This window comes from Alexandromys fortis, unplaced genomic scaffold (genome assembly GCF_014885135.2).
Source record: "Alexandromys fortis isolate MF-2015 unplaced genomic scaffold, M_Fortis_MF-2015_v1.1 scaffold_73, whole genome shotgun sequence".
NCBI lineage: Eukaryota > Metazoa > Chordata > Mammalia > Rodentia > Cricetidae > Alexandromys > Alexandromys fortis.
In genome coordinates, this window is record NW_026067959.1 from 6,209,629 (window position 1) to 6,222,494 (window position 12,866).

General features: G+C 45.7%; 1 protein-coding gene across 1 annotated transcript; it reads right to left on the reverse strand.

Annotated features, from left to right (window-relative positions):
• Positions 1-947: 947 nt before the first annotated feature.
• Positions 948-11,458, reverse strand: Isl1 (ISL LIM homeobox 1). Its single transcript, XM_050152806.1, has 6 exons — positions 11,440-11,458; positions 10,348-10,537; positions 7,301-7,560; positions 5,248-5,534; positions 3,888-4,055; positions 948-1,920 (listed from the first exon to the last, which is right to left on the reverse strand). The coding sequence occupies exons 1-6, from the start codon at positions 11,456-11,458 to the stop codon at positions 1,804-1,806; spliced, it is 1,041 nt and encodes a 346-aa protein (XP_050008763.1). The 3' UTR covers positions 948-1,803.
• Positions 11,459-12,866: the final 1,408 nt, after the last annotated feature.

Consider the following 12,866-nt stretch of genomic DNA (forward strand, 5'->3'; position numbering starts at 1 on the left):
GGGTGGGGGTAGGGAAGTGGAAGAGGGGAGAGGTAAGAAAATGCAGACACCTACAATTCTCAGAACTGCTGAGGAAGCCTTTCCTCCCTTCTGCGCAAATAAAGCGGCATTTCTCAGTCAGCCACCACTAGTCTACAATGGCCATCCTTCACTGGCTAGGCAGAGAGCCTCTTCAGCAAGAGTTTATGTTTGAAATGTCGATAATTTCGATGACCCTAAGCTGAGACTTTGGTATAAAACACTTGACGATAAGAAAATAAAACAGTGAATCCAATCAAAACCCTTTCTCAAAGAAACCTTCTTTCTTTGGGGATGGATGCAGGGGTATGGGAGTAAAGGCAAAAGACGGGGCGGGGAGAGGGGAGGAAAAACATGAGGCTGAAGAGAGAACAGCATCTCATTTTCAAAAATGCTGTAACATTATCACACTTGAGAGCTAAAGGGCTTCTTCCAGCCAACTTTGATGCAACTATTGAAACCGAAACTTGCACACCCGACCTGAACTACTTGCAATACAATATCACAGCTACTGAACTGTGTGTCATTTTTAACCCAACTCATATGCGATCCTTAATTTCGGACATCTTAAAGACTTGCTTATAAACATATAAAAGAGGGACCCTGAATCATTGCGTTTATTTATTTATCTATGCCAAACGTTTATTAGTGAAATAGTCCTGAAGATATAATTCTACATATGGCGCTTTGATTTCACATAATACTTAAGAAAAAAAAGACAAAACACATAAAATTAGACATATAATTCAAAGACCACGGTACAACCTTTATCTTTTTTTTTACTTCAGCAAACAAAAAATGTCAAATGACATGAAAAGTGGCAAGTCTCCTGACAATAAATAATAAATTACTTTATAATTTTTGCAATGCAAGAGCAAACAAAAAAAGTTTCCTTTTTTTCCTCTTTATTTCCAGAAAGAGCGAAAACAGTCATTTTAACCAATAACTATACACATCTTTGGGGGAAAAGTTCTTGGACAGACACAAGTCAAACACAATCCCGAGACGCTTGTGGCAAAATAGAGGTAACCTTGTTGCAATGCTTTATAAGTTGGTTTTTAAATATGAATTCAAAAACCTTTAAAGTCGCTTCAGACTTCTTGATAGAGGATGGATCTCAAAAAAAAAAGTAAAGAGAAATAAAGAAAAAGAAAGGGGAAATGGGAGAAAAGGCAAAAGTAAGAGAAACCAGCTACAGGGCAAGCTAAAGAGACCCAGAATTTCAATTAACCCCTTGTCAAAGTCAACTAAAAACGTAGCAAACCAACGCAGCTCCGCCTTCCTGAAAGGACTCTTTCAGCCACTAAGGCCAGTTTCTTCCACTCTGTGCTGGAGCTCCTGTTTGGCAAGGCAATGACCAATATAGAAACAGCACCATTCAGAATAGGATGGACTAGAAAATTCTCTATTTCTGCTTTTCCTCTAGATGTGCAGTGAAATGAAAATGCTTTTTTTTTTTGAGATCCTTGAATATAAATCCTCTACGTTTTAAAAACGTCTTGTTTCATTATTATTCTTTTCAGTACTCCTAAGGTCATTGAATAGCATATGTTGGGCGGCTTTGGGGTTTTGTTTGTTTTTAATTCTAGTAAAACCCCATGATTGTCTTCACAGTGTTGCTACCATATCACCTAGTCATTAGAACAGACTTCGTGCACTTCATGGAGCATTCGTTTCTTGATTCAGTTTTCATTGACTGGGTCGTTAAATACTTTAATTTCGGAGTTCAACATAATTTCCCACTTTCTCCAACAGGGAAAAAAAATACATCTGAATGACTGTTCCTCATGCCTCAATAGGACTGGCTACCATGCTGTTGGGTGTATCTGGGAGTTGAGAGGACATCGATGCTACTTCACTGCCAGTGGAATTAGAGCCTGGTCCTCCTTCTGAAAAATTGACCTGCATGGAAGGTTGAGAAGTAAATAAAGGAGGCTTCAAGAGTGTCCAGCGAGACATAAAAGTATTTTATTGTGTATGCATGTACTAGTCCCTGTAAATAGACAGCTAGGTACACCAACAAAGACAGGCTTGTCTATAATAGAACTTTAATAGGCTTAAGGGAGGCCTAGGAGAAGCACTTGAGATCCTCTCGCTTTCTCCATCTTCCTAAAGATCTCTCTTTGAACTCAAGCTGAATTCCCAACATTATGTCATATTAAATTATTTAAGAGCCAATGTGTTTCCCACTGTAAAGTGGCATCATGGCTCTCCCATGAAGGCTCAAAATAAAATTAGCCTGCTGGCTACATGTAGCCCTGGGAGTAGGAAAGTTCTTTAGACATCAAAGCCTTTCTTCTTCAGTGGGGCTGGAGAATCAGGGGAGGCTCCCTGGAACAATCGCTAGCTCTTTAGAAGGCTCACAGTGTGGTCTTGTTGTCTCCTCCTCCCCAATTACATGAGGGACCCATATAGTATACACATCACCACGTTGTAGAGATGTGGTCCTCTACTCCACTACTCTGGAAACGTCCCTCCCCTCCCCTCCCCTCCCAGGCCTCAGATTCCATTCGGCTGTTCTCACCTGACACTCGGGTTTCAGGAGGTCCCAATTCTTGGCTGTCTTGAAGGCTCTCTTTTAATTATTCAAAATTTGCCCAGACAGTGCTTCATAAAGACAACAACTTGTTGTATTTAAAATGAAATTCCCCCTCTACTTCCAGAATCTATCTTCTTTTCTACTCTATTAAACTTTCCCCTTGAGAGGTCAAGGGACTTCTCAAATTTGTCTGCTCACTAGACTGGCCCATTTACACACACAGCCTGGAACCAGGCCCTTTTAACCACTTGCCTCTAGCCAATCACCCTTATAACTGTTGACACAAGAAAGCAAATGTCCTCAGGGCACAGGCGAGGAAAAAAGAAAAAGAAAAAAGAAAAAAGGAAAAAAAAACTACCCTCAACTGATGCATTAGCTTTGTTTCTAAAGAAAGGAATGTTTTTAGCACACAGCTTCATATTTAATAACACAGGATCTATGGGGCTGATTATATTCTAAGGGGAGGAAAAAACCCTAAGTATGTCGAAAATATATCCATATCGAAAAGGATATATTTTTACCATGTTTGTTTATCTTAACCTTTTATAGGCAACACTAGCCATCATCTATGGATAAATATGGAAGACACTTGAGAGCAAAGACAGGTTTCCACAAATTAAATACACACTGGCTCTGACTGGCAATGCTCCTGCTCCTTTTAGTATACCTGCCACATTATATGCAATTGTGTCATAACCAAACTCATTTATTTAAAAAATGTTTAAGAAGTCCTATACTTCATTAAGATATACTATGAAAGAAACACAGCAACGGTAAATATCAATCAAACTATTTGAATAAGCATTCTCTTTATTGGCACATATGAAAATTGTGTTCCGACAACTGCCTGCTGCTTATGGATAACAACGTTCTAGCTTATTATCTGAATGTGTATTATAATTAATTTTACTTGACCCTCTCACTAGATACAGACAAAGTAATACACTTACTGATTGCTGATCCAAATGCCAAGGTGATCTCTGAAGTCTTTGCAATTTATAACCGGCTAAGATGTATGATATTGGCACCGTTTGCACACATAGCTACTTAGGCACCATGAAGTTCATCCCACAAGATGAGCCTCATTTGCAGACAGTTGCCCTATGTAGTTATATTATGCTGTCTTGTTTTTAAACAAAGATTCATAAGAGATGTACTTCCTTTGTATTGGCTTCCCTCCTCCTCACCATCATTCCTTCTTGCTTTCTCCCCAGCACTGGCGCAGGGACCCTGCACCCTCCCCCAGTGGATCTTTCAGTGTGTGCCAGTTAAATCAGAATCTCCTTTCTGTTGGGAATTCCGCCTTCTCTGCTTGGGAGCTGACACTTACCAGTTGCTGAAAAGCAGGCTGATCTATGTCACTCTGCAAGGCGAAGTCGCTCAGTACTTTCCAGGGTGGCTGGTAACTTTGCACCTCTACCGGGTTAGCCTGTAAGCCACCATCGTGTCTCTCCGGACTAGCAGCCACCATGGGAGTTCCTGTCATCCCTTGGATATTCTGTGAATAACCCCCCCATTGCAATATGTTAATGAGCACACTCCCTCCCTCCATTGTCTGTATGTGCTAAGCAAATACACCCAAGTTATTATCTTATCTATATAGTGGCCCCGTATTGACTCAGTTAATCTGTGGCACCTATGGATATTAGTTAGAGCTCAGTTTTGTTTTTCTTCTTCTACGTGCTGGATTATTTGACTGGCTGAGAATTTAGTAAAACAATTCGACTACAACTATCATCTTTTTCCTTTCCCTTCACAGCTTATCCCCCAACCCCTCCCTGGTCTGCTTTCATAAAGCCACAGCCTCCCACAGTAGAAAGCTGAGGTCCAGCTTGGCCTCCATCAGCCTTCTGACTCTGGTTTTCTAGGCAGTTTGGGCTAGCTGAAAACTATCTCCAAGCACCCACCCTTCAGTGTGGAAAGCAGCCCCTACCCCACCCCCCAAAGGCTTTAGGGAATGGCTGCTTCTGTGCTATTAGGCACTAACTGAGCATCCTTGCTCAGTCCTGGCTTGCCTGCCAAGTTTAATGACAACAGATTTTATGGCATTTAAAAATAGGGTCGAGGTAGTAAAAAAGGAAGGAAGGAGAAAGAAACCCTTCAGCTTAACTTAAGCACAGGGTAGGGAAGAGAAAGGGGAGCTTTGCTCAAAATAAAGGCTGGGAGGAAGCTTTGGGCTCCACCTGAAGCAGTGGATTATCTGCCCAGGCACCTTGAAGTTCTCCCACATCCTCAAGAGCAGTAGCAGACTTCTCCAAGTGTTGGGATGAGGCCAGAATGATGGCTGGATGTTCAAGCCATTGAATCATGTTCTAGATCAGCACCCTTTACATTGTCCTTTACAATACTGGCAACTCTAATGATCTCAATGCTTACAAAACCCAAGCTGAGACTTCACTGCCACCTACACTGAGAGGGAACTACTCGGTCCTCTTGGTGCTAGGTGCAGTTGATGGTGAATACCAAGAGCCCCTTTGGAACCAGCAAAAGATGGAGGTGCTGATCAGATCTCTGGAGTTTTTAACAAGCCAGCTCTCTGCCATCAGTAGCCAGTGTACTCTATACACCTGGGTTTTGGTGGAGGCGGGAGGCTCTCCTTTGTCTGGGCTCCTTGTTGGCTGTGCTCTGCTGGGTACCAGTCCACCAGTTCAGGAGCACGCCAGCCCTTGCTTGGCCTCGGGACTACTCACAGTTTTGTCGTTAGGCTGCTGCTGCTGGAGCTGCTTCATCATGATGCTGCGTTTCTTGTCCTTGCACCTCTTGTTTTGAAACCAGACTCGGATCACTCGGGGGCTGAGGCCGGTCATCTCCACTAGTTGCTCCTTCATGAGTGCATCCGGCCGAGGGTTGGCGGCATAGCAGGTCCGCAAGGTGTGCAGCTGCTTCTCATTGAGCACAGTCCGCACGCGGGTGGTCTTCTCAGGCTGCTTGTGGACGTGAGGCCGCAGAGCTGGCTGCCTAGCTGAGATGGGCTCGGCTATGGGGAACGGGGTGGGGGCAAAGAAGCGTTGTGAGTAGGCAAGGTCACTCTCGCTGCCACCAGCCCGGTCCACTCCCCACTCAGGCTGAGCTCAGCACACCAAGAAGCTCAGATAGATAGAGGGTAAGGAGAGAAAAGAAATCTTGCTCCTTAGTCTATTGATGACAGTGCGGAGTAATGGGGGAGGGGAAAGATGCGGCCCCTGCCCATACTCGCCTCCCTACAGAATTAGCCAAAGGAAGCCCGGTGGTGTCTCCAACCGCATTAGAGACATTATTTTTTAACCAGTACTTTCTCTTCTTCCTCCCTTTTCCTCATAACCAGAAGGACACAGATTATCCTGAAACCCCCACCTCCAGACTTCCCCTTCTGGGTAAAAACCACAAAGGGTACCTGAAAATAAGATGCAGAACACCCCAGTGACAACCAGAGACACCAAAGGGCTGAGTGTCTGCGACTGAAAGTCAGAGAATTTTGCCAGAAAGCCTTGAACTTCAATTCGACGGGACAGTCCTCTTTAGAAGCTAAAATAAATTGCTGTGTTTCGGCTATCCAAATGAGCCCCGGTCTTTCTTAGTATTAAGTCAGCGGGGGATGTTCCTGAGACCAGCTGACCCCAAGCAAATGAAAACTGAAACTCTGTTGAACTGTCCAAGCTTGAGACAAATGACTGCAGGGGAATGTCCTTCCCTTCCCTTCCCTCCCAGGACTTCGGCCTCTTCTGCGTTTCTCATCCTTGGCTTTGCCCCATGCCTGCTAGTTAGACCCCCCCCCCCCAACAGAATTCTCAGAGCAGACAGGAAGGGGTGGGGGTAGGGGTGGGGGTTGGAGGAAAGCTGTCATTTTCCTCACCTCCAGCATTTAGTAGGGACTGATGACTTAATACTAAATGGGAGGGAGGGATGGAGAACTGCCTCTGACTGGAAGGCAGGTAGGAAACACCGCCCAGTTCTAGCCAATCTTTATGTTTCCACTTTCCCTTATGGGCCACCGGGCCTCTGATCTGGATGGTACAAACCCACACCTTGCACGACCCCCTGGGATCGAGCCAAACACCTATGGGGTCAATTCAGAGCTACAGCTACAGGCTTGGAGATGAAATTCTCACCAAATCACATAGAATGAATGGCTTAAAGAGGCAGGCTCCTTTTAAAAGGCAATTACTGCAGATTAGGCTGTTGACAGTTTTAAATTACAGCCCTGTGCAGTGCTGCCGGGGCCGACACTGTATCTTTTAGGGACCTGTTTTCTTACCAAAGCATAAAAATAAAATTTAAAAACCTTTTGGATTGGAGAGTAAATCTCACCAAAAAAAAAAAAAAATGTGGGAAGCTAAATGCCTTGGGGCTTCTTAAGCTTCCTTCACCGGGCTAGGGAGGAAACTCCTGGAGACCCAGGACTCCACCCCTTTAATTAGGCAGCATCGAGGAGAAAACCTGGCAGAGAGCTGAAGCCCATTTTCAGTAAGCCATGGGTTGGAGGCCAAAGTAAAGCTGACAGTATTGTTTGGGCTTGTATATACATGTGTGCACAAGTGGGCTATGCTGTGTACCCAAATATAGCCAGACATGGAGATGTGCGCTTGTCCATTCAAGGTAGACGGTGAGTGTAGGGAAACTTGCTAGAAAGGCGGCGATAAGCACGTGCTGTTTGTTGCAGGTCACATTCACAACCACCCTGTGCCCCCCAGGTTGCAAGAAGGAAGCGTTTTGACTTAGCCCCCACTTGCCTTTCCCCCAGCTTCCCTCTGCTTTGAGAAGTACCTGCCATTTGCAGCGGCCGCGCTGGATGCAAGGGACTGAGAGGGTCTCCAGCTCCCAGGCTGGCCCTCTCCACCACATCGTGGTCCGCGCGGCAGAAAAGCCCATCCTCCCGCAGCGCAAATTCGTCTCCCGGGATGAGCTGTCGGCTGCAGGCAACACAGCGGAAACACTCGATGTGGTACACCTTGGACCGTGCGCGCATCACGAAGTCGTTTTTGCTGAAGCCTATGTTGCATTTGGCGCATTTGATCCCGTACAACCTGCATGGAACGGCCCCCCGGCGTGGGAAGAAAAAGCACAAGAAAAGAGGGTGACTTCAGGCAGGCTCTGGCCCACGATGGCCAGCGACCCAGGCCATAAACCTTGACCTGCCCCGGGAGTCGGGGGGGGGGGGGGAATCAGTAGTAGTAAAGTTGAACAGAGTGTAGAAACAATCTCCTCTCTTCGCCTCTCTTTCTCTACCTCTCTCTCTTCCTCCCTTCTCCCGTTCTCTTTCATCTGCAACCCCTCCCCCTCCAATACTACATTGACAAGAGGAACCTTTAAGAGGAACCTCCGCGTTGGTACCTCTTAGTTCAGACACCCAGCCAAGGGAAATTTTATTGAGGGGTTCTAAACCTGGAAGAGGACTCTGGTTACCAGTCCCAGGGTTATTCCTGCAAATTCTAGCTGGAAGGAATTCGGGGGACATTGGTGACCAGTAGCCCCATGCTTTCCATTCTCTGTCCCTCAGTTTCTACTACTAAAAGCATTTCTGAAATTGCAACGACAACAAAAAGGTTGGACTCGGGACTGTCACTCCCACTCCAACTATGGCCACACAATTACAAAACAGAATAACGAAATGAAGCCTTAGAGGGTTTCCAGATTCCCAATACCAAAGGCCTTCCAGTATGTATCCAAGTGAAGATTTTCCACAGGCCACATGTTAACAAAAAGTTCCCTCTCAATTCTTCCTCTTTTATTAAAAAAAAAAAAAAGCTTCTGTTCTCTCCCTCAGTCTTTCTTAGGTTCCTGAAGCATCTACCTCTATTTCAGTTTGCCTGAGAGCCAAGGTTAGCATGACAAATGAAAAACAAAACAAACAAAAAACAAAACAAAACACACACACACACACACACAACCTCACTTCGAAGATCTTCCTCCTTGCTAACCTTTCTTTACCGTCAGGCAGTTCCTACAGTTCCTATAGGTTCCATCTCTACTGTTGCATTGCCTGGTTCTGTCTACACCTATCAGCTATTCCTACACAGAAAGTGGAAAGATAGGACAGTATCTACACAAAGAAGGAGAGCATATTGCTCACCCAAGGGGAGAGCTTAAAATGAAAATGGTCACCCTGTCCTGCTTTTACAACTATAGAACCTTCAAGGGGGGTACGCATGACTGTTCTCTGATGGAAACACACACACACACACACAGAGAGAGAGAGAGAGAGAGAGAGAGAGAGAGAGAGAGAGAGAGAGAGAGAGAGAGAATTGGAGAAAAGTAAAAGCAATGGGATTGCCATTGAGTTCGCTCATCTGCAAACAGACAGAGCCAGAATTAGCCAGGTTGGTGTACAACTGAGAGAACAGCAGCTGCTGAGGAGTAAGGATGCTTCTGGAGGCTTGGAGTAAGCTCTTCCTCTCCAGAATTCCCAATGTACGCTCCAGCCAAGTAAACAATGAAGATGGCTTATTCGTCAGTGTTACAAAGCAGATTTGAATGTTTTCTTTTCCCCTTCTGCCTCTCCACTGCAAGATCATCCATTTCATAGGATGAAGACTGACTTTACTTGTACCCAAACCATTTACAAAATCCCTCCCCTTTCCTATATCCCACTTCCTCCCACTCCCCTCAAAGCATTAAAACAAAACAAAAGGAACAAACAAACAAAACCGTCCCTTGGGCGGACACTGTTTAGTATTTAGTTTCATCTTTCAAGTGTATACCCTCCACTCCGAGATTTAAAAAAGAAAACAGCTGGGCATTGTGGGAGCAGAAGAAAAGCTGGTGACCATATTTTAAATCATAACTAAACTTTAATGGAAGTTCTCAAGCTCCGAAGCCCTCTAAAGCTTAGAAAGGTCACTGGCTTGAATTCCGAATTTAAAATCGGCTACATTGCTGCTACCACTAACATAATACTGAAGATGAGGAGTATCTTGCTTTGTATTAGGACTAACGTATCTCCCTGCAGAAATTCTACTGTCTTTCTAAGGTAAAAAGTGGTGTTTCTGGCATACACACGGGTCAGAGAAAACTTGAAATCAGCAAAACCGGATAAGAAAAGCAAGCTCAGGTCTTCTGTGGGTTTGGTTTTGTCCCGTGGGGTGATTCCCTCATTTTATCAGTTACTAGAGTTTAATGTGAGAAAGGAAGCTGTTCAATTACCTAAATATACCAATTGTTCACAGACAGATGATGGGCAATTTGATCTGCTCTGTCTAATTCATCAGTCCAGATAAGATAAGAAAGAAAAGACAGATATCACCAAAGGGTTAATATTTAAAAAGATTAAATTTCCGGTCTTCCCCCCCCCCTTTTGTAAGGAATATTTTGGTTGGTTTTAAAATTTTCTACCAAGGAGGACCCATCCAAAAGTAAAGGGCGCAATGGTTGTGTTTGTTTTGCAAAAATCCTTTGCTGAAACTTTTGTCTGTTTGATGGGCACTTCCAAAGAATTTTAAAGTCAGGGGTAAAAGAGGAGAATAATAAATCAGATGCTAAACTACATAGTGAAAATAGATTTTTTTAAAAAAAAGTTTAAAGACCTAAACTTATTTGCCTTAATTTTGTTGATGTTCTTAGAAGAGAAGTACGGAAAAGGGAAATAATTTCCACATCAAAAAATTCCAGGGGTCATTAACAAACCTTTACAACAAAATTTATGAAAGCTACCGAGGCACCTCCCCACCCTAGAGAAACACACCACAGTTTAATTTTTGAAACACTTTTGCACACTGGACCCTCTAAAGCAAATGCCCCAGAAGACAAAGCCACATCAAATAGTAAACAAGGAGAGTAAGGAAATCTCCGAAAATAACGATGCGAAAATGGCATACCTGATATAATCTCTTTTACAGTAGGTTTTTCCATCCCTAACAAAGCACGTACAGCTCTCGTCCAAATACTGATTACACTCCGCACATTTCAAGCACGCTGCATGCCATTCCAAATCCGGAGAAACCCTCAGAATATACTGATCGTGAATTTGATTGCCGCAACCAACACATAGGGAAATCAGACGTTTTTCTGAAATGAAAATAAATACATGATTGACTAACCGTTTACTTCCTACAGAGATAAACACACTTTTAGTGTCGTTCTCTTATAGGGTGTACTCTGGAAGAATTTTTTTCTTCTTCTTCTTTTTTTTTTCTTAAAGAGTATTGCACTTAGGGGCGGTAATTGGAACGTGCCATCAAAACCTTGACTCGCTTTTTTTTTGAAAAAAAGGGAGGTGGAATATATGTAAAATGCAGATTTGAATAGTCTACATTTGTAAGCCTAGCACGCAATCAAACCCGCTCATTTTGTGTTTTCTCCCCCCTCCTCCCTCTTTGCTATAATCATTAGGCAAGATTATGGATAAGTCAAGTCAAAGAAAAGGTTTTGACTAGAAGCGTTAAACCAACGCGAGGATGTCTATATTTTCCGTGAAGCACGTTCTTCAATAGCACAAGGGATGGATATATTGTTAGAAGAGTAGACATCAATACAGTTGTCACTCGCTCTCTTTTGCAAGTCTAATGCTAATACATATCTGCCGGTGTGGTTTGTGAAGGCAGACCTTTGCTACATAATAACCTTCTCCATGAGCCCCGAATTCCGGAGAAGGAAATCACCACTAAGCACCAGGCGGCTAGACTTTGGGAGTGCTCACAGACAGATTCAAACACAAGGTATGCTCAGTTTCCCGAAGATCGGAATCCACATCAAACATGCAAGTGTGACGACAAGGGAAACATAAAAAATAAATAAATAAAAACACAGAAAACAAAACAACAACAACAAAAAAAGAACCACCGTTTTCTTCCGTCTCTCCAGGCAGTGACTAGAAACCCAAAGAGCCCTGGCACCAGTGCCCGAGAGAGAACCCCCGCACCACAACAGCACAGCACATCGAGCACCCGCAAGGTAAAACAAACTCTTACTTTTTGGTGGATCGCCCATGTCTCCCATATCTGTAAGAGGGAGTAATGTCCACAGTGAAATGGTGGTTGGACAGTTGGTGAACAGCCCACAGAGAGGATGCTGGTGCTGTGGCTAGGTGGGAAACAGTGGCCCCCGGGGTTGCCAAGGCTGGGGGAGCCGCTGGCCGGCTGCGCCGCGCCCTTGCCGATCCGGGAGTCCGATTTAAGGCGGCGGAGTTGGCAGAGCGGAGGCGCTGCGGCGGCGGCGGACTCGAGCGGCTCCGGGCACCTCTCTTCCTTATCTCTTACTCAAACTTCTCAGCTCCAACTCAGCTCCTTCGCCATTGGTCTGACGCAGTGCGCGGGGACGTCAGGCGAGCGCCTCGCCCATTGGCTGCGGGGCGAGCGGCGCAGCTGTTCTGATTATCATATTTCAGCCCCGGCGTCGCCGCGCGCCACTGCCTGCTCCGCGAGCCCGCGGGAGAGGATTAGGCCTCCCGAGGCCACGTCGCTCCCCGGGCTCCCAGTGACCCCGTTCCTGGCCGCCGCCTCCTTGTCCTCAGCCCCTTCCCTGCGCCTTCCCGGCTGCGCTGCTCCTGCGCCCCGCGCTCCCCGGGTCCCCGCGATCCGCTGGCAGCGCTGAGCGCCGGTCTCCCTTTTCGGCCGCCGGTGGCGAGTGGCTGGTGGGTAGGTCCTTCCTGTGAACCCGGTCCCTCCCGGGCGCTAGGAAAAGGGGCGGGGGGAGACTTGGAACCGGCAGCTGTCCTCCCTTGGCTCCCACGCTGAGGCGCACAGCCCTAGGCTCAGCCGACTTCGCTGCCTCCGGGAAGGGTGCGTCTCCTGGAGCTGGCAGCTCGTGGCGCGCTAAGGGACCAACTCGGTATGGGACGATTAAATCCGGAGGAAATGGTTTTTGAGGTTTTGTTTTTGTTTTTCACTGCAACCCTGTTGACCCCGTCACTTCCCAATCTCGGCTCTCCAAAGACTTGGGGTGGGAGGAAAGGGGCACTTCTCGCCCTAGCGGACAATCAGAATGGAAACGCAAAGGTAAAACGAAGTTATCACCGCGGTCAGCTCCTTTCCTCCCGACCCGTGAGGTCTGCTCTTCAGCTTAACTCTAGCACGAGTGTACTAACCTACAGTCAGAGCGCAGTCCCCGAAAGTTTACAACGCGCTCCGGGTCTATCTACGGGTCTCTTGTCCACTCTTTTTTAAAGCAAAGGTGCATCCCGCTCTTTGACGTTTTGGGAATTATAAGCGCAACTTTACATGACTCTCTAGAGATTTTTATTTTAAATCTGAAGGCCTGAGCAGAGTGGGTCTGTTGCAAAAGAAGAGTGGCTCGCCTACTCCCGTTCACTGAGGTTAGCTTTCTAATTTGTTTCCTCTGGGGAAGTCTGGAAGAGACAGACATTGGCTGTATCGCACCGGTAACTTTTGCCAATAAT

Bases quoted from the DNA above. Each gene is read 5' to 3' on its own strand.
- Isl1 (XM_050152806.1), bottom strand. The intron at 5,535-7,300 runs GTACTTCTCAAA...CGTTCCCCATAG, and splicing joins GCGGCCGCTGCAAATGGCAG to CCGAGCCCATCTCAGCTAGG. The intron at 4,056-5,247 runs GTGAGTAGTCCC...GGTTATTCACAG, and splicing joins AGCAGCCTAACGACAAAACT to AATATCCAAGGGATGACAGG.